This window comes from Eretmochelys imbricata, chromosome 7, assembly GCF_965152235.1.
Source record: "Eretmochelys imbricata isolate rEreImb1 chromosome 7, rEreImb1.hap1, whole genome shotgun sequence".
Classification (NCBI taxonomy): domain Eukaryota; kingdom Metazoa; phylum Chordata; order Testudines; family Cheloniidae; genus Eretmochelys; species Eretmochelys imbricata.
Genome location: NC_135578.1, coordinates 51,570,517 through 51,591,629, shown reverse-complemented (window position 1 = coordinate 51,591,629; position 21,113 = coordinate 51,570,517). Strand labels below are relative to the sequence as shown.

At 56.7% G+C, this 21,113-nt stretch overlaps 1 protein-coding gene across 7 annotated transcripts in view; it reads left to right on the top strand.

Annotated features, from left to right (window-relative positions):
- Positions 1-21,113, top strand: part of RNF123 (ring finger protein 123) — a 152,163-nt gene that overhangs the window by 81,045 nt on the left and 50,005 nt on the right. For 4 of the 7 annotated variants that reach the window (XM_077821983.1, XM_077821982.1, XM_077821986.1 and 1 more), the window contains 8 exons: positions 1,695-1,769; positions 2,477-2,564; positions 2,945-3,032; positions 3,241-3,325; positions 6,796-6,935; positions 7,128-7,316; positions 11,126-11,201; positions 15,690-15,774. In XM_077821983.1, coding sequence (XP_077678109.1) covers positions 1,695-1,769; positions 2,477-2,564; positions 2,945-3,032; positions 3,241-3,325; positions 6,796-6,935; positions 7,128-7,316; positions 11,126-11,201; positions 15,690-15,774 — 826 coding nt within the window. The remainder of the gene's footprint in view (positions 1-1,694; positions 1,770-2,476; positions 2,565-2,944; positions 3,033-3,240; positions 3,326-6,795; positions 6,936-7,127; positions 7,317-11,125; positions 11,202-15,689; positions 15,775-21,113) is intronic. The other 3 variants (XM_077821984.1, XM_077821988.1, XM_077821985.1) reach the window with 3 other exon arrangements.

Below are 21,113 nucleotides of genomic sequence, written 5' to 3'. Positions count from 1 at the left end.
ATAAGCAGTTCCTGCTCCCTTCCCAGCCACCAGGCCTTTGCTATCTAAGCCATCTTCTGCTCCAGTGGAGCTGAGAGTCTGTGGCAGATTCTGCATCTGGAGTCCTTATGTAGCTGGGGCCCTGCGTGATTTGTGACTCCTTCCTGCCCTGATCCCCTTCAGGTTTAGGTCCTTCCCCAGTTCTACCATCCCCTCTGCTTCTGTGGGGTTAGCCCCATCCCGAGCTGGCTGGCGGATTGGGAAAGTGCTAGCAGTCAGGGTGTGGGGAGCAGATCTGAAGGCCCAATGCAAGCCAAGACCCTGGCAGTCACTGAGAGATGGGTCAGCTCCCCGATCAGGGTGTTCCGACCCTCTGTGTCCCTGCCCTGTGCGGTCCTCTGCAGTGTCTGGCTTTCCTTACTGGGCTACTCCTGGCTCTTTGCATAGCCAATGGCAATGCTAGTCTCCCTGCTGAGTCCCTTGGGTCTGAGAGCCAGGCTGGCCATGCTCGCTCCAGTGCCCGACTTGCTCTGTGCTCCTGTGTCAGGGAGGAGGCCGTTTGGTGTGGTGTTCATAGAATCATAGACTATCAGGGTTGGAAGGGACCTCAGGAGGTCATCTAGTCCAACCCCCTGCTCAAAGCAGGACCAATCCCCAATTTTTGCCCCAGATCCCTAAATGGCCCCCTCAAGGATTGAACTCACAACCCTGGGTTTAGCAGGCCAATGCTCAAACCACTGAGCCATCCTTCCCCTTGTTCTGATGGGTTTGAGTGAAAATCCGCTTGCTCTTTGAGGTGGGAGGGAGGGTGGGTGGGCAGGTGGGTGATACGCTGCTTCTCTCCCAGCGAGAGGCATCATGGGGCCGGTGTGGGCATCCCCCCCAGGACATGGGGTGTGCCGACTTGGGGAGCAAGAAGGTCTGAGGCCTGGGCTCTGTCAGAGTGTGCAGCGCCAGACCCAGCTGGCCCGCAGCTACCAAAATGCTAATCCAGAACGGCCGTGTATGTGCAGGTGATTGAAGAGACTCACAGACCTGCTGGCTCCTCTTGTCCAGCCCTGCCTGGCGTGCCATGGAGCCAGAGCCCTGCTCCTGAAGGGTTCAAACCCTGAGGCAGAGAATAGCAGTGTCCAGTGTCCCCAGTGAGGGTCCACCCTGGCAATGTTTTCTTGCAGCGTATGGCACGATGTTACATTGCTCCTAACATGGGCTGAGCCCACTGCAGGAGCCATACCCTTTGTATTCCCAGCTTGAAGGGGCAGTTGGGCTTAGGTGTGCTATCCTGAGCATCCAGAGCCGCAGTCCTGTCCTTCCCTGCTGTGCTGGGGCTTCCCTATGTCCAGCACCCCTCGTCCCCATACACGCAGCTAAGACTTGGAGCCGTTGGTTATTTTCATGGCTGGCCTTTTGTGGGATTCTCCAGGCACCTGGCAGCTGCTACGTCCAGGGAGGCTGACTCAAAACACCCCCCTCAGAGCAATGATGTCAGGCTCTCTGCATCTCGGGCAGAGATGCCCTGTCAGTTACTGTTCCCATGGTTATCGTTGCACCACATGGGTGAGACCTAGTTATATAACATAGGAACAAACTCTGCCGCCCAGCTTCACAGCAGGGGTGGTTCCCGCGACCGCCTGAGGGTGTGGGACTGTGCCCAGAGCCCCTGTAACTACTGATGGACTGACACCTCTCCACCTGCTCAATCTCTTTCCTTGCAGGCTATGAAGAGACTCTGACGCATCTTGCTGCCATCCTGGCCAAGCACTTTGCTGACTCCAGGATCGTTGGCACTGGTGAGGCTGCTCTCTTGGGGTAACTGGTGACTGTTCTGCCTGTTGGGGTTGAGGGCACAGGCAGTGACCAGCCCCCATCTTGCTGCCAGACCCTGCCTGTGGCAGCAAGGGGCTGCTGGAGAGCAGCAAAGGGACCAGGCTGTGTCAGGGCTGCTGGGCACCCTGCGGTGGCTTTCCTGGTAATTGCATTAGTGGGGGAAGAGGAAGGAGGGCAGAGTGTCCTAGCTACTGGCATGGGGTGGGTTCTCCTGGGCATGCTCGTCTGTTGATGGCAAACCCATAGCAGCTGCCTGGAGGGCTCAGTGCCATCCCTGCAGTCTTGGCTGGGCGCAGACAGGCCGTTTCTCAGAGGCCATGCATTTCCCAGCTGCGTGGGGTAGGGGAATCCATGACCTCCCCATTGTGCAGGTGATGGTCAGAGATGAGCAGGGACTAGGCAGTTACCCTGTGACTGGAGAAGGCCTGAGGAGGCTCCAAGCCTGGCCCCTGGCCTGGCAGGACCTGGGAGGTCACAGGGCGGAGTGAGCTGGCAGGAGGGGACCCGTTGCCTGTGTGTTTAATAAGGCCCTAGCCAGCCCCTGGATTGTACCATTTAAAATGCCACTTGCCCCTCCTGCTGGGGACCAGTCCCTTCCCTGGCTCCCTGCACAGCTCAGCCACAGGCCTGGCCCTGCTGTGTCAGCCTAGCCCCTCTCGTCTGCCCCCAGACATCCGGGACTCGCTGATGCAGGCGCTGGCCAGCTATGTCTGCTACCCACACTCGCTGCGGGCCGTGGAGAGGATCCCGGAGGAGCAGTAAGTCCTGATCTGCACCCTGAACTGCCGTGGGGAGCTGGGGCAAAGGAGCTGGGAGTGGAAGAGTGGGTGTCAGGACAATGTGGGGGAGGGCTGCGTGGCTGAGAGGTCCCTGGGCTGGAGCAGGCTGGGCCAAGGGCAGTAGCAGTGATTATGGCTGCTGGGGTAGATCAGCTGCAGACTAGCTCGGGAAGGGAAGAAATAGCTTAACTTTAACCCCTCCCCCAGGTGCTGGCCCCACCCCTCCCCTGGGTGTGCCGCTGGTGCTGGCCCTGCAGACATTGGTGCCATTCTACTTCCCCTGCCCTCTAGGAGCCCCGAAAGTGCCACCCTGCCCTCCTTATGTTCCTGGCTGTCAATCTGTCCCTTCTGTCTGGCAGGCGAATATCCATGATGAGGAACCTGCTGGCTCCCTACGAGCAGCGGCCTTGGGCGCAGACCAACTGGATCCTCGTTCGGCTGTGGCGGGTAAGGTCCCACTGCCTGTTGCTGCCAGCTGCCTGGGCCCATGCCTCTGGGGCCATCACTCAGCTGCAGGCGAGAGGTCTCAGCCCTCTCCCTGGCAGGCTGGGCAGCACCTGCAATGTCCCCTTCAGCCTGCCTGGCGCAGCTCGGCGCTCTGCCGTGGAGGCCTAGGGAGCCCTGTCCTAACCCTGCCGTTATCTCCCTCCCGCAGGGCTGTGGGTTTGGATACAGGTACACGCGGCTCCCGCACCTGCTGAAAACCAAGCCCGAGGATGCCAATCTCCCCAGCCTGCAGAGTGAGTGGGGTGGGGGCAGTGTCTGGTGCCGGGGCGCTCATGGCACTGAGGGGAGCAGTGTCTGGTGCTGGGGCACTCACGATATTTTCAGGGGAGGCAGGGGTATGGCACTGGGATGCTCGCAGCTGTGGAGTGGGAAGGGTGGGGTCTGGCACGAGGCGCTTGCGGCATTGATGGAGGGAAGGGTGGGGACTGGTAGGGTCTGGTGCTGGGGCACTCGCAGCATTGAGGGCGGTATGGGGGGGCGGGGTTTGGTGCTGGGGCGCTTGCGGCATTGAGAGTGGTATGGGTCGCGGGGTCTGGCACCGGGATCTAGCGGGGCCCTGTTGTTGGGAACCAGGGATGTGTCCAGCAGGCCCAGCCGGTGGTGCTGGGAACAGCCCCAGCAGTGTGCAAACGCCGAGCCAGGGGCTCTTCAGCAGGTGATGGAGGAGGCGTGAGCAGAGGCTTCTTGGAGCGCCAGGGAGCATACAATGGCCGCAGCTTGAGGGGGGCCTGTTCCCTTCTCCATCCCCCACTGCCCTGGTGCCCTTGTACCATTGCACTCCTGTGCTGTCGTGGCCTGGGGATCAGGCCCGGCCTGGGGCCTTGCTTGCAGACAGCAGCGGGTGCCAGGGCAGCTGGCCGCAGCCAGCTTTGCTGCAGTAATGACTGGGGCCATGTCCCCCTGGCTCCAGCCAGCCAGGTGTTGAAAGGGCCAGTCTTGGTCTGTTCGCTGGGGCAATAGGTGGTCTGGGGAGCCAGCAAGTTCTGTGAGCAGGCCTTGCTGTTCCCAAGCACCCCATCTCCACACAAGCCCTGGGCAAACCAGCTGCACTAGCGGAAGTGGAGGCCACAGAACAGCAAACGAATCCTAATATCGCACGGCCACCCAGGCACCTGGCATGCCCACACTGGGTGCTGGTTAATAGAGGAGTGATGGTGGTATCCTCCTTTCTGTGACCTCCCTTTTGTCTATCCCCTTTGCTCATCAGCCCCTGGAGCACTGCTCCCTACGTGGAGCTGTGTGAGGGACACTGGGCCTTGGGGGCAAGGGTGCATGTGTGTGTGTGCGTGCGTGCACAAGCCGCAGGGTCTTAGGGTGTGTGTATGCACGTGCAGCTGGGCTCTGGGTGGGGAGTGTGTGTGCGTACAAGCTGCTGGGCCTCGCTCTCCTCCAGTGGAGAGCTCTGGTGATGCCAGGTCAGCGGCTGGTGCACAGCTCTGGGTGTGGGCGTAGGGCCCTGCAGCCATAGATGCTGCACTGTGCACCCAGGCTGCACTGCACTTTGCCCCTCTGTAATGCTGCTGTCTTGTCTCTCTCTCTCGGGGGCCCAGGAGAGCTGTCTGTTGCTAGCCTCCAGCGTAAGTTTGCTGTTTGCTCGGCCCTGTCTTGTGTGGTGGTGGAGTAGCTCTTCGTCCCCTGGTGCTTCCCCTCCTGGTGTGCTCCTGGCCTGCCCCCGACCCTCTCCAGTCCTGGTGGGAGCCCTGGCAGGGGAGGGGCTCCTCGGCCTGCATCTCGGCTCTGTGCCAGGGAGATGGGGCAGTTCACGGCAGTGCCCTGAACCCCTGCTGCAGCTGTGCAGAGCGGGGCCACTCACCTAGGGCTGCCATTACCATGGTGGTGACTTCCTGGCTCACTGAGCAGGGTGGCTGCCTCCTGCCTGAGAGAGGGGTGTGTGTGGGTGGGTGGGTGGGTGGGTGGCGGGGGGAGGGAGTTGCTGCGACTGGGGGGTGGACAGAGCTGGCAGATCCAGGGTATGAGCCGCGCCAACCTCTGCCTTGGCCTGCGGGCTAGAGAGCGCCATGGTAACATTCCAGTGTCCCGTGCTGGCAACTGTGTGGCATGCTTACCGCACCCCCAGGGGCAGCGGTGGTGTGGCTCTGCTCCTGGGTGCCCCTGCATCTGATTGGGAAAGCTCTGAGCGGGCAGAAGGATGGGCCTGGCTCCTGGCACTGCTGGTCTGTGCAGCCCATGAACCAATAATGAAAGCTGCCCTAATTGCAAGGGAGCATGTTCCACAGAGGTGCCCTTGGGCCCTGCCCCTGCCTGGGCGGGGCAGGGGGACAAGGGGCTGATTCCAATGCAGTGCCCATTGCGCGGGCTGTGTCTGAGGGGCGGCTTGAGGGAAGTGCTACTCCCCTGCCCCGGAGAACCAGGTCCCACTGCCAGAGGCACCCCCCAAGCAGCTTGAGCCTCCTGCTGCGTTGGAAGTCCATGCAGGCTGTCCACAAAGGCACAGCCCCTGCTCCCTTCTGGCCTGGCAGCCCCGGGAACCAGGCCCATGTCCCTTAGACCCGGGCATTTTGGCCCTTGCTATAGGCAGGAGGGAGCGTTCAGAGGAGCAGTATGCTGCTGGGCCAGGCACCCCTCCGTCCCTCAGGAGGGCAAGGCAAAGTGCCCTGGTCTGTAGCATGCGGGTTCCCTGCTGCGACGGGAAGCTGCAGGCCCTGCTGCTCATTGTCTGGGCCAGTCCCAGGGCCGCTGTTGGCGCCAGTCAGTTCCTCCTGGTAGCGGGGCTCTGGCTGCTGAGACCGGGGTGGCTCCGCTCAGCAGGACACGCGGGGGCACTGCGCTGCAGCTGTAGGGAGCTGCTGCTGTCTGCTTTCCCCACTGGGGCTCTGCCCCACACACAGGAACATGGCAGCTCCCCTGCTGTGGCAGGCATGGCTCAGTGCTGGGACCTGCAGCTGTGGCAGTGACTAGGGGCTGCGGTGCAGTGTCTATCCTGGCCCAGTGTCCCATCCCCTCCCTTTCCCTCCCCTGCTGGGCAGTGCTCAGGCCCGAGCCCCGTCTGTGCCAGGGAGGGACACTGTTAAAGGCCCCTGGCTGGCTGAGCCGCATTGGGCCCCAGTGTGTTTGTGCCGGGGGTTGCCAATGCCAAGAGGGCTGAGCTGGGGAGCAACGGTGGGAGTGCTGAGAAATGACCTGCCTGGGCTCCGGGAGCGCAGCCCTGGGGAAGGGCTCTGCCCCATCTCAGGGAGGGAGCACCTTCCTCACTGGCCTTCAGAGCACAGCCGGGCAGGCCAGGGCCCACATGAGGGGGCGGGTGTGTAGGCATGGGGCAATGACTGTGATGCTGGCATCAGGAGAGATTACTACTGAACTGGTCTGGGGCTTTCTGAAGCTGAGCACTAGAGGCTTGGTTAGCTCAGGGCTGCTGTTCCCCTGGAAGGGAGGAAGGGAGGGAGAGCTACGACTGTGCACAGCTGTAGCCCAGCTTATGCAGGGCAGTGCTGGCAGCCCACGGGCAAGCTCTGTGCTCAGAATAGTGTGTGGACCTAGTCTTGCAGGGCACCTGCCATCTCTACTCACTGTACAGAAGCCGGGCACAAGGGGCTATCTGCTTCATGCTCAGTCTCCCTCCTGGCCTTAAAGTGCTGCATAGCACCAGGCCTGTGCCTTCCCCAGCTGCCTGCCTCCCTTAGCTGGGCATCCCAGGCTGCCCACTGCCGGGTCTGCCCTTGACTCTGCTGCCCTTTGGTCCTAGAGCCGTGCCCTTCCACCTTGCTGCAGCAGCATATGGCCAATCTGCTGCGCAGTGACTGTGACATGGCACCCAGCTTCCTCAACAGCGTTCTCAACCAGCTCAACTGGGCCTTCTCGGAGTTCATTGGCATGATCCAGGAGGTGAGTGTTGGGGCTTGGCTGGACGGCACCTAGCAGGGAGCCCAGCAGGCTATGCAGGGGTGGGCTCTGGGAGCCAGGCCAGGGCGGCCTGGTTGCAGAGTCAAGCAGCACAGCCCTGATGGGTGCATGAGCGGGTGGAGGCCTCTGTTCCTTGCAAGGCCCTGTACTGAGCTGTGCCCTGTGCCCGGGCAGATCCAGCAGGCGGCAGAGCGCCTGGAGAGGAACTTTGTGGACAGCCGCCAGCTGAAGGTGTGTGCGACCTGCTTTGACCTGTCAGTAAGCCTGCTCAGAGTGCTGGAAATGACTGTCACGCTGGCCCCTGAGATTTTCCTCGACTGGAGTCGCCCCTCCTCGGAGCTGCTGCTCAGGAGACTTGCCCAGGTACATCCCCATGCTGGGAGCCGGTGGAGCAGGCGAGAGCACCCCCTGCTGAGGGCAGGATGGCACGAATATAGAGCCCCCTTCCTGGGTGCCCCTATTAAAGCTACCAACCCAGGGGATCCAGCATCAGTGTCTCAGGCTGACGCATCTGCGAGCAGCTATTGTGGGAGAAATCTGGCTGACTCTTGGTGCTGCCAAGCGTTCCTATGTGGTTAAGCTTTTCCAGCAGGCACCTCATCAGCCCCCACCCCACAGAAACCCGTCCCAGGCAGAACTCCCTGCAGCCCCATGAGGGGGAAGAGATGCATGTTCCAGACTGCACACTAAGGACCTCCCCATGCCAGTGGCTTTCACATGGCAGCTGCTCAGATCCTGCAGAAATGGCGGTTGTACAAAGCCCTGAGAGAGAAGAGATGCAATCATCTGTTTGTCGTGAACTCAAGGGAAGCAGGGGAGGGGAGAGCTAGCCTTACTTGGAACCTGAAATAGTTAGGGTGGGTATTCCAGACCTCGGCACCCACTCTTGCTGTGCCAGTGCCCTTCAATCCTAATCAACAGCCCTCTGCTGTTACAGTCTCTAGCTTCCACCCCTTCTCAGCTCTGCCAGTGCTCCTGGCAACTGACCTGCAGCCCCCAGCTGTTGCTATCCTGGGATTTCCCCCTCTCCAGCTCTGTCCTTGCTCCTTAATCCTGACCCACTGCTATTCCCACCTTGGCACCTCTGTTGCCAACCACAGCACTGTGGCTAAAGCTAGTAAAGCTAAAATCAGTTTAGCAACTACCTATCTGCAGTCCATATCTGCACGCAGCCTTGAACTGACATAATACGTGGTTTTACGAGTCCCCTTTGGTGTGACGAGCAGCTGCACTAGCAGCTTATTGAAATGAGAAGTAAGAGGTGATTGACCCCAGGTCGAGTCCCTCCATAGGGAGAATGTGGCTGCGAGCAGAGGCCTTTGACATCCAGCAGCCAAAGACAGAGCACGAGCCAGGACAGGGAGCTGAATTGGGCAAAGATCAAATGAAGCATGACCCCAGTTGTCCAAGTGAGGCCCTAGCCCCTCAGAGCAATGTGCCTGGGCCGGAGGGATTCTCTGTCCTGGGAGTCTGTAAATCGAGACTGGACGTCTCTTTCCCAGAGCTCTGCTCTGGCCAGCCATCAGTCATTGGCTGGAATTGCGAGGTGATGTTCCCACGCCTGTGCTAGGTCCTAAGGCTCCTTTCTGTGTCTCCACTCGGAGAGGTTGGTTTGGACCTTGTCGTCTGGCCAGGGCTCCAGGCAGGGGACACTGTGCCAGGAGTGACTTGGCACAAGCCTCCTGGAGCCCACCTTGGCCAGCTGAGCTGGCAGCACAGCTCTGAGCCCAGCCACCCACCAGAGCGCAGTGGCATGCCCCTTGCTTCCTGCATGCTTAGGGCTGTAATGGGGGGCTACAGGAGGAGTGCTGTACAGGAGAGGGGAGCACCACCAGCAGCTTTTCCCAGGCTGCTGTGGTGCCATGCCTGTGTCCCAGGATAGACCACAACAAGGGGGTGTGCTGGCAGGGTCAGCTGATGTGTAGCCAGGGTGGGGCCTCGCTGCCTTGAGAGAGAACACGGCCAGTGAAGGGGGTTATACAAATGCAGGTAGGGCAGAGTGAGGTCTGGGGTGTGCGGGGAAGGGGGAGAGCGAGAGTGGGCCAGTCTGCTCTCATGGCTCGCCCTGCTGCGGACAGGGAGCACTGGGTGCCCATGTGGTGCTGATACCAGATGTGCCCTGCGCCATGGGGGTCCTGATGGAGCTGGCCCTACTTGACTGCACCAGGGATTTGCCTTCAGCTGAAAGAAGAGTAGCCATGATGGTGGCAGAGCAAGCGTGCCAAGTGAGCTGAGGTGGGCTGTGTGCTGGAAAGGGCACGCCCAGAGCCTCAGCTGTCCCAGTGGGGGGTTCACCCTGGAGCCTAACAACATTCAGTTTCACTGCCAGGCTGGGCAGAAGCCTGCTGCTTGTCTGGGTGGAGCTTCGTTGTACACTAACTCCTCACTTAACATTGTAGTTATGTTCCTGAAAAATGATACTTTAAGTGAATCCAATTTCCCCTTAAGAATTAATGTAAATAGGCAGGGTTAGGTTCCAGGGAAATTTTTTTCACCAGACAAAAGACTGTATATTTTTTTATATATATAATATATATACACATACACACTATTAAGTTTTAAAAAATTTAATACTGTACACAGCAATGCTGATTGTGAAACTTGGTTGAGATGGTGAAGTCAGAGGGTGGAAGAGGTTGGGATATTTCCCAAGGAATGCTTTACTGATAAATGATGAACTAGCATTTGGCTGAGCCCTCAAGGGTTAACACATTGTTAATGTAGCCTCACACTCTACAAGGCAGCAGCACGAATGGAGGGAGGGGAGACAGCATGGCAGACAGAGACACACTCCCTGCGTGAGCGAGAGAGAGATGCACATTGCCCCTTTAAGTACACTGACCCCACTCTAAGTACGCTGCCTTTTTCAGTAGATCAGGAAGTTGAGACAGCAGCTGCTGCCAGCAAGCTCCCTGAGCTCTGTCGTGTCCCCTCCTGCTCTGTGGAGATGGCCTGATGGGGAAAAGGAGCGGGGGACACCCTAACTTTAGCACCCCTCTTCTCCCTGCCCTGCCCAGCAAGCCGGAGGCTCCAGGGAGCAGCTCCAAGGCAGAAGGCGGGAGCAGCTCCAAGGCAGAGCGGGAAGGGACAGCTGAACTGCCCGGCAATTGATAGCCTGCAGGGCTGCTACCCCCGCACAGGGAACTTAGAGGAGCTGATGTGGGGGCTCCCAGTCCACCCTGGTTCCAAGCTCCCACCAGCTAGCTCCAATGGGCTGCTCTTTCTGCAAGCAGTGGACAAAGTAGGCAGCTGCCAAACAACGTTATAAGGGAGCAATGCCCAACTTTAAACGAGCTTGTTCCCTAATTGATCAGCAACAAAACAATGTTGACTGGGATGACTTTAAGTGAGGAGTTACTGTATGTGATTGCCCAGCAGCCTCCTGGGCCTGAGCTGTTTCCTTGCTGTGTTTGGAGACCAGCAGTCCTAGTCCTGCTAGGTCCTGGGCTCAGCAGAGAGCTCCTTGGGCCATTGGCAGCTGTTAGCCAGCAAGCGCCTGCACCCAGCCCTGCTCATAGCTGGCTCTTGGTTGGCCCACTCTGATCAGTTCTGCCATTGGCCGTGGTGTGGCCTGTGACTGTAGCTTCTCCTTGGTGAGAGCTTCCTCCATACTGACGGCAGCCTGGAATGCAGCCAGTGTGACTGCCCACATGTTCAGCCTCTTATCGCTGCAGGTTATGGCCCATTGCACACCAGGGGCCACCAGCACTGCATGCACTGCTGATGTGTGTGTAGCCTGCTGGGAGTCAGCATGCTCCCACAGAGGGAGTGTTGCAGTGCTGCTGCCATCTCATGCAGTGCAGCTGCGCTGTCCACTCCTAATGGAATGCTGAATGCTGGGAGCTGCAGTTCCCCCAGGCATTGCCCTGGTAGGGATGGGAGGGCTGCAGTCTGCTGTTGTCGTGCTCTGTGGTGTGGATCCTTAGCAATCCATGGGACGTGCTCAGCCAGATGCCTCTTGTCCAGCTGGTGGGAGGTTCAGGAGCAGCTAGAAGAAGAGGGGCAATCTCCTGGAAAGGCCCTGCATGGGGCAGGTGTGCTCTCTGAGGGCAATGAACCCACTTGGGGCTGGGGCTGATGGCTGGAAAGGGGCTGCTCCGTCCTGCTCAGGCAGGCGCCCTGTCTGAGAGATAGGAACAGTCTCTCCTGACATCTCTCCTGTCCCCGCACAGCTGTTGAACCAGGTGCTGAATCGCGTGACAGCCGAGCGGAACCTGTTCGACAGAGTGGTGAACCTCCGGCTGCCAGGTAAGTCACCTTTAGAATCATAGAATATCAGGGTTGGAAGGGACCTCAGGAGGTCATCCGGTCCAACCCCCTGCTCAAAGCAGGACCAATCCCCAACCAAATCATCCCAGCCAGGGCTTTGTCAAGCCTGACCTTAAAAACTTCTAGGGAAGGAGATTCCACCACCTCCCTAGGTAACGCATTCCAGTGTTTCACCACCCTCCAAGTGAAAAATTTTTTCCTAATATCCAACCTAAATCTCCCCCACTGCAACTTGAGACAACTACTCCTTGTTCCGTCATCTGCTACCACTGAGAACAGTCTAGATCCATTCTCTTTGGAACACCCTTTCAGGTAGTTGAGAGCAGCTATGAAATCCTCCCTCATTCTTCTCTTCTGCAGACTAAATAATCCCAGTTCCCTCAGCCTCTCCTCATAAGTCATGTGCTCCAGTCCCCTAATCATTTTTGTTGCCCTCCGCTGGACGTGTTCCAATTTTTCCACATCCTTCATGTAGTGTGGGGCCCAAAACTGGACACAGTACTCCAGATGAGGCCTCACCAATGTCGAATAGAGGGGGACGATCACGTCCCTCGATCTGCTGGCAATGCCCCTTCTTATACATCCCAAAATGCCATTGGCCTTCTTGGCAACAAGGGCACACTTCTGACTCATATCCAGCTTCTCATCCACTGTAATCCCTAGGTCTTTTTCTGCAGAACTGCTCCCTAGCCATTTGGTCCCTAGTCTGTAGCAGTGCATGGGATTCCTCCGTCCTAAGTGCAGGACTCTGCACTTGTCCTTCTTGAACCTCATCAGATTTCTTTTGGCCCAATCCTCCAATTTGTCTAGGTCCCTCTGTATCCTATCCCTACCCTCCAGCGTATCTACCACTCCTCCCAGTTTAGTGTCATCTGCAAACTTGCTGAGGGTGCAGTCCATGCCATCCTCCAGATCATTTATGAAGATATTGAACAAAACCGGCCCCAGGACCGACCCTTGGGGCACTCCACTTGATACCGGCTGCCAACTAGACATGAAGCCATTGGTCACTACCCATTGAGCCCGACAATCTAGCCAGCTTTCTATCCACCTTATAGTGCATTCATCCAGCCCATACTTCTTTAACTTGCTGACAAGAATACTGTGGGAGACCATGTCAAAAGCTTTGCTAAAGTCAAGGAACAACACGTCCATCGCTTTCCCTTCATCCACAGAGCCCGTTATCTCATCATAGAAGGCAATTAGATTAGTCAGGCATGACTTGCCCTTGGTGAATCCATGCTGACTGTTCCTGATCACTTTCTTCTCCTCTAAGTGCTTCAGAATTGATTCCTTGAGGACCTGCTCCATGATTTTTCCAGGGACTGAGGTGAGGCTGACTGGCCTGTAGTTCCCCGGATCCTCCTCCTTCCCTTTTTTAAAGATGGGCACTACATTAGCCTTTTTCCAGTCATCTGGGACCTCCCCTGATCGCCATGAGTTTTCAAAGATAATGGCCAATGGCTCTGCAATCACATCCGCCAACTCCTTTAGCACTCTCTGATGCAGCGCATCCGGCCCCATGGACTTGTGCTTGTCCAGCTTTTCTAAGTAGTCCTGAACCACTTCTTTCTGCACAGAGGGCTGGTCACCTCCTCCCCATGCTGTGCTGCCCAGTGCAGTAGTCTGGGAGCTGACCTTGTTCGTGAAGAGAGAGGCAAAAAAAGCATTGAGTACATGAGCTTTTTCCACATCCTCTGTCGGTAGGTTGCCTCCCTCATTCAGTAAGGGGCCCACACTTTCCTTGACTTTCTTCTTGTTGCTAACATACCTGAAGAAACCCTTCTTGTTACTCTTAACATCTCTTGCTAGCTGCAACTCCAGGTGTGATTTGGCCCTCCTGATTTCACTCCTGCATGCCCAAGCAATATTTTCATACTCTTCCCTGGTCATTTGTCCAATCTTCCACTTCTTGTAAGCTTCTTTTTTGTGTTTAAGATCAGCAAGGATTTCACTGTTAAGGCAAGCTGGTCGCCTGCCATATTTACTATTCTTTCTACGCATTGGGATGGTTTGTTCCTGTAACCTCAATAAGGATTCTTTAAAATACAGCCAGGTCTCCTGGACTCCTTTCCCCCTCATGTTATTCTCCCAGGGGATCCTGCCCATCTGTTCCCTGAGGGAGTCAAAGTCTGTTTTTCTGAAGTCCAGGGTCTGTATTCTGCTGCTCTCCTTTCTTCCTTGTGTCAGGATCCTGAACTCGACCATTTCATGGTCACTGCCTCCCAGGTTCCCATCCATTTTTGCTTCCCCTACTAATTCTTCCCAGTTTGTGAGCAGCAAGTCAAGAAGAGCTCTGCCCCTAGTTGGTTCCTCCAGCACTTGCATCAGGAAATTGTCCCCTACCCTTTCCAAAAACTTCCTGGATTGTCTGTGCACCGCTGTATTGCTCTCCCAGCAGATATCAGGGTGATTGAGGTCTCCCATGAGAACCAGGGCCTGCAATCTGGTAACTTGCGTTAGTTGCCAGAAGAAAGCCTCGTCCACCTCACCCCCCTGATCCGGTGGTCTATAGCAGACTCCCACCACGACATCACCCTTGTTGCTCACACTTCTAAACTTAATCCAGAGACACTCGGGTTTTTTTGCAGTTTCATACCGGAGAGTCATACTGCTCTCTTACATACAATGCAACTCCCCTAACTTTTCTGCCCTGCCTGTCCTTCCTGAACAGTTTATATCCATCCATGATAGTACTCCAGTCATGTGAGTTATCCCACCAAGTCTCCGTTATTCCAATCACATCACAATTCCTTGACTGTGCCAGGACTTCGAGTTCTCCCTGCTTGTTTCCCAGGCTTCTTGCATTTCTGTATAGGCACTTGAGATAACTCGCTGATCGTCCCGCTTTATCAATATGAGGCAGGAGCCCTCCCCTCTTGGGCTCTCCTGCTCTTGCTTCCTCCTGGTATCCCACTTACCTCAGGGCTTTGGTCTCCTTCCTCCAGTGAATCTAGTTTAAAGCGCTCCTCACTAGGTTAGCCAGCCTGCTTGCGAAGATGCTCTTCCCTCTCTTCGTTAGGTGGAGCCCATCTCTGCCTAGCACTCCTCCTTCTTGGAACACTATCCAATGGTCAAAGAATCCAAAGCCTTCTCTCTGACACCACTTGCATAGCCATTCATTGTCTTGCATGATTCAACGGTCTCTACCTGGGCCTTTTCCTTCCATAGGGAGGATGGACAAGAACACCACTTGTGCCTCAAACTCCTTTATCCTTCTTCTTAGAGTCTGGCTGCCTCCTTGCCCGTCAGGAACTCACTGGTGGCTGCATAGAGGGCCCAGGGGATTCAGGTGCTCCCCCTCGCCAGCGGAGCAATGTGGCTGTGTGGGTGCTTTGCAGAGATAGGCCCTGTCTGTGATCTTCTGGGGCTGTCACTGGGTGCTGGGCTATGTGGCTGGGAACCTCAGGGCCGGGAATCCTGTGGGCTGGGGATATAGCAAGGGGCATTCTTTTTCTGAGTCCAACAGAAGGGTGACCTGCCACCCCAACCACTGGCGATGCTAAAATGCTTGCAGGGCAGGCTGTAGGAGATGTAAACAGGGGTCCTGACCATTGTGCTCACTCCTGGTTCCCTGGCTCTTTCCATGAGACCCTATGTCCTGCCGCAAGTCTCTCCGCTTCCCTCACTTCCCCTCAGGTCCTGGCCTCTGGGGTCTTTAGGCACCAAACTCTGAGCAGCTGTTAAACTGCTGCCATGTTCCACGCCTGCTCTGGGGCACTCTAGGGAACTGGAAAGGGTGCTGGGATCTCGGATGGGAGGTGCCTGTAGAATGGAGCCTGATCTCCCTGCATGCCCTTCCCTGGCACAGGCAGAAGTCCTTGTCTAGTTACGCGTTGCTGAGTATGTTCTTGGGCTGTGTGGCAAGGTTTGGGGAAGGACAGTGCTGTGCTAGCAGCCACCTGCTGTCCCTGCACCACAGGCCATCTACCTGCTTGCATTGCCAGGGGATGGCTGAAGCACAGCCAGCAGATTAACAGTCATGCTGCTAGCAGAGCCCTTGGGCCACGTGGCGCTGCTAAGTCAGCCTATCTCTCTTCGGAGAATGATTATCTCATCAGTGTCTCCTCTTCCCTTGAGGCACAGCTCAGCTACACTCCCCGTGGGAAGGCTGCTAGGGGGAGCTCCAATCAGCCCCCCTGTACCACACCAGGGCAAGGCATCAGCCCCAGGGTGGCAGTGAGCCCCTCTTTCCTGAAACTTTGGAGAAGTCAAGTCAGTGCTGGCCATGGGGAGATGCCTGCGACCAAGGCCATGTGAAAGGTGCTTATGGGGTTTGGGGGAGGAGGAGGTCGTGCCTCTGGCCCAGGGCTCCCCCAGCGCGGCCATGGGTGTAGCTGAGGTGGGCTGCTGCAAAGAGACGTACAGCTGCCAGGCTGAGGGTAAAGAGCCAGGCAGGTGTGGGGATGGGGTATGGCCTGGCCTTCCCAGCCATGGTCATTGCTCTGGCTCTGCTCTGTCCCCCAGGGCTAGAGAGCGTGGATCATTATCCAATCCTTGTGGCTGTGACAGGGATTCTGGTCCGACTCCTCATGGACACTGACTTCCAAGGGTGAGTGACTCCTCCTGCGAGAGGCAGTGTCGCCGAGAGGCTGTGCTGTGGTGTAGCTGGGGATGGACTCAGCCCTTCAGAGCTTGGGGATGGGAATCCCCGCCAGGTGTGTGCTGGTCACTAGGGTCCACGTATCTGCCCCACAAGGTGGGTTGGACACCAAGTTCACTTAACTCCTTATGTACTGGCCCAACTGCTGCTCTGCCCTGCCTCGGCTCAGCTGGGACCACTTCCATCTCCTAGGCCTGTCTAGCCGTGGAGGGGGCAGGCGTGCTCCCTTGAGCACAGAACTAGCCCTGCTGTCCTCCTGCCGCAGCGCCCCCACTGCTCTGTATGCCCCACTCCCTTTCATATTGGCCTGCGTCCCATGGCAGCTGTAAGCGGACACCTGCCCAGCCTGCTGGTGCCTCACCTCCACCGTGCTGCTGTCTGTGCTGTTGCCTTTTTTTTTACTGGTGGCAGTTTAGCCCTCAGGCAGGGCTGCACCCACATGTGCACACCTCTAGTGCCAGCTGTGTAAGATACTTACGTGGCCCTCATCTCCATTGTGTCTGGGGGCCACTCCAGCTCCCCTCTGGGGCAGGGCAGGGCTCCTATCCCCGCTCTACAGCTGGCAGCTGATGGCCAGACAGACTTGGTGAAACCAGGGAGCCAGTTGCAGAGTAGGGAATGGAACTCTGGTCTCCTGCATCCCAGGTTAGTCCCCTACCCACTGCACTACCTGCCTTTCTAAGCTGGCTGCTCTTAGGGTGTCCTGGCAGGAGACTCAGCCCTGTGTGCTGCTGAGAAGGAGCCTAGGTGAGTCAGGAGAACAGCAGTGCCTTCCAGGATCCCAAAGCCTTGATGTGCTGTTACTGTAGGAAATGGCAGGGTGGCGCCATGCGACTCTCAACTTTTCTATATGCAACCTTCTGCCTCCCTCAGTTGGCGCTGGGGTGACGGCTGCTTAGTGCCAGGGTGGTAAGGTGCCCTTCTAGGCTCCATGTGCGCTGCCAGGCCCGGGGACTCGCCCACCATGTGCCTTGCATACGTTCAGCTCCCACATTGGTCGCAGGAATGGGGGACAGGCTCAAACCCTGTGCAGAGGCCTCCAGAGAGGTGGCAGTAAGATTACTGCCAGGTGGCATGTTGTTCCAGCACTGGGTGTATGTAGATTGAGCTCACCTGGGCAGGCGGGGGCCTGGCACTTGCCTTGCCTCACATCAGCCACGGGTCCTGGCATGGCCCCTTCTCTCCAGTCCCCATCCTGGCCAGCATTGCTGCGAGGCAGGGCCAGCTCTCCCAGGGGTGTTTGGGGTGGAAGAGGGTTTGTATTGGCTGTGTGTGAGGTAGTCAGGGGCTGGAGGGATACCTGGGGGCTATGGAGATCCCAGACATAGCTGGCAGCAGCTCCCAGTGTCCTGCTCCTGCCCCGTGTCAGGAAGGGAAGGGGTCGAATCCTTGCTGTCCTTGTGTCTCTGGTATAAGGAAATGACACAAATGCCTGTAGTCCAGTGCAGCAGCCTGTGAGCAAAGGGACCTCTAAACTAGGTGCCCACTGAAATCACCATGCATGGAGCTTACTGTGGGGAAGGTGCTGGCAAATTCATTAGTGATTTCACTGGCCAGGTGGTTGAGTGTCGTCAGCCACAGTTGTTGCCCCCCTTTCAGGCTGCGCTGTGCCCTAGCACACTGCTGTGCTCATGGCCATATTTATGAGGCCAACAGCATGGACAAGTCCTGTCCAGGGAAGGGGAGCAGCGTGGTCCTGGCAGGCAGGACACCCTCTCCCACTTCTTGTCTCAGAACGCCCAGGGGCCATGGTACAGGGTGAATGCATGTCCTGCAGGTTCTGGGTGTGTGTGTGTGCTTCCTGCCAAGAGCTCGGCCCATGTCCAGGTGAGGTAGCTAAGATCCACTTGCATTTGTTTGTAAATGCACGTGCATTCTCCCCGAACACCTTCTGCCTCCAGCTCTGCCTCGTCCCCTGCTGGGAGCCTCTGGTCCCCATCCTGCGCATCCCGCTTTCCCTCTGTGCATGTGGAACAGGTTAGTCCCTGGTTTTGCAGAGAGCCAAGCCCCATCTGGCTGGGCCACTCAGCCCTGCAGCCAGACTTGCTCTGATCCTTCTTTCAAGGACTCAGAGATGTACACAAATGCATCTAATTATATCCTATATCCCGCGGTCCCTGCACCAGTCACACAGCCCTGAGCATGACTGTGCCAAGTGTTCAGCGCAAGGTCACTAATTAGTGGCCTTTTCTGCTTTGCAAATGCGAACAGGCTTCGCTCTCCCACAGACTTCACAGAACTGCTTGTTGTTGCTGGCAGCTCTGTCCTTGGAAAGGACTCGGCACTGGAGTGAGCTCCGGGATCACCTCCCTGCCCCGGCCTCCGCAGCTCCTGCCCCTGCTCAGGTTGCTGGACCTGACAGCCAGAGGGAGGGGCAAAGACTTTTGTTTGTGCCTGCAATCAGACCCATGCTAACTCTGGGAGGGCAGCATGAAGAGCGTGGTATTAGGGGTAAGCAGGGGCCCAGCAGGGCCTCTAGAAGGGGACACATGAGATCCCAGCTCGACTCTTGACAGCCGGCAAGGCTATGGGCTGCCACTTGATAAAACCCATCTCTGTCCTTATGTGAACCAAGCAGTTCTGACGTGGAAATCAGCAAGGCTCCCAAGCTGTGGAACCTCGGCAGGCCCCTTCTCGGACCCCCTCTTTCTCCCCCTCGCAGGTTGTTAGAAAGAAAGGGGAGCAGCAACCCCGGCCATGGACACCGCTAATGCTTGAGGGGCAGGCATCAGATTCCAAGCAGTGAGGCAAGCACCCCCCTCCAGCCCTTGAACAGTGCACATCTGAGTTAAACCTCATCGTTGGAGCAGGAGTGTATAGATGCCCTTGGGGGCAGTGGCCAACAGATCATACAGGAGATTGCCATGCGGCAGGGCAGTGAGCAAAATGCAGTGACTGTAATCCACCCCCTGAGGTGTCCTTGCATAGAGGCAGCAGCTCTCTGCCGTAAGACTGACCGCATACCTGGAACGCTGTGTTCATTCTCCTCTGTGCCCCAGAAGGAGGGAGCGAGTTGAGGGCAGAACAGACAAACCTGCTCCATTAGCTATGGCACAGTGCTCCTCAGCCAGCTGGTAGGGGGCAGGGGTTGTCTCTGCAGGGGTGGGGAGTTGGGCTAGCAAGGTGCAATCAGGAAAATCCCCAAAGGGGTATTGGTTACAGAAGGGGCTGTCTACCAGTGGGAACCATGAGGGGAGTGCAGTGGGGTGGCTAAACTTGGAGATGACCCAGTTCTTTGTTAGTCGAGTCCGGAGGGACCGAAACAATCCACGGGAACAGGCAGCTCAGTGGCAAACTACACTCAGTGTGCTGAAAGCAAAGTAACATATACTGGAGGGGATTACTCCCAGCAAGCCTGACTTAACTGTCAGCTCGGGGATAGGAGCTGGGTGCCATTAGAGACAGTGCCATGGAGACCTCTGCTCAATGGGCAGCTGTGGTCAGAAGAGCAAGGTGTGTTCAGCTGCATAAGGAATGTGGCAGAGAACATTCTAATTCTGGTGCGGCCTCATCTGGATCCTGTACAGCACTGGGCACCCCGTCTCTGAAAGGATAGCGCAGAATTAGAGGGGCCCAAAGAAGGGCAATGGGAAAGACCCAGGGCCTGGAGAAACTCTCCTATGAAGAGCGGTTGAGAAGATGGGGATTGTTATCTTAGAGAGGAGACATGATAGTCTATCAAATACTGACTAGTCTGAGAGACATCCAGAACATCTCTTGTCCATGGCAGCTAGTGCGTGAACAAGAGGACATTCAAGTCAGTTCAATTCAATTCAAAACCTGATCAAAGGAAACACTTGTTCACACAATGTGTAACTGACCTGTGGAACTCTCTGCCACTGGAAGATGTTGAGGCCAAGAACTTGGAAATGTTCGGTAGAGAATTAGACATTGATACAGGTAAGCAAAATATCCAGAACTGTCATAGTGAGCGCTAATGAGAGTAATGGAAGGGAGGTAACCCTCCTGTAGCAGGGTTTAAGTAGTCCTCAGCTATTAGAGATCCAAATGAGACTGTCTTTGGAGTAGATTGTTCCCAGTCTGCTGCTGTGGGTTCTTACACCTGCCTCTGAAGCACCTGGGGCTGGGCACTGTTGCAGACAGGAGATTGGGCGGCATGGACCTCAGCTCTGATCCCATCTGGCAATTCCTGTGCTCCTGAAAATATCAGGGAAAGTTCCTTGCATTGTGGCTTGTTTATTCAGGAAAACATCTCCCCCAGGGCTGGGATTGGAGCCCTGTTGCTTGGGGCATTTATGGCTAGGCTAGTCCTGGCCAGGCCCAGAGGGACCTTATAGTGCTCTTCCATTGCTGCTGTGATTTTGTTTGCCTGTTGTTTGATCCATAAAACCCTGCACTCTCCTGTCTGCGGGGGAGATTCCTGGGCTGGCACTCTCCTGTTTCAGAGCTCAGGTGGTTGCAGCCCGGGCTGGAATGCTCGATGGGCCTGTTGCACTCTGGCCCATGTTTTGGCTCCTCTTGGAGTACAGGGGCCTGGACCCCGCTCCCATGACTGAATTGCCCTGAGCTGGGGGTGGTGCAGTGGCCAAGTGAGGACAGTTCAGAAGATGCCTGACAGAAGGGTTCCCGGAGCCAGGCAGACTCAGCTGGTGTCTGAGTGTAGCATCAGAGAGCAGTCCAGTTACCCCAGCAACACATTGCCATGGGGCAGGAGGCAACAAGGCATCTCATTACAGACCTTTGGTGGGGTGAGCCCCCTGGAGCCAAGAGAGGAGCATTTCTCAGGCGGAGCTGATGAGAGGACTTGCAGTGCATGTCGTCCTATTTCAGGGCTGGACAGAATGGGCTCGAGAGAGGTATTGCAGTATTTAATATCTCTGGTTATGCCCGTGTTAATTGTGGTGAGTCACAGCTCTCCTATCACACCCTGTCCTACTGCTCATTATACAGCCCTCACTGGATGGTTGTTACCGCATGACTTCCCAATGCTTCCCGGAGAGGGAGAGCAGAAAGGGATGGCTCTAATTACTGGTGTTCTAATGTGGGGAGCATTCTCTGCAAAGAGAACCGGGGGTTTGTTTGGCATGGGGCACGAGTCCCAGTGCTTCACCCCTCTGCTTTGGCTGGGCAGGCCACATTTAGCACTTTGGAGACCTGGATTCCAGTTTGATTGAAATCACTGTGGAAGCTGAGTTTGGCCCCATGTAATCCTTCCTGGATGTCAAGTTCAGCACCAATATTTTGCTGCTTGGCAGAACAGAAGAGTAGTGGGGGGCTAAAAGTTGGATTGAGGGGCACTGGCAGCTGTGTTGGGGGAAGCCCAGGCT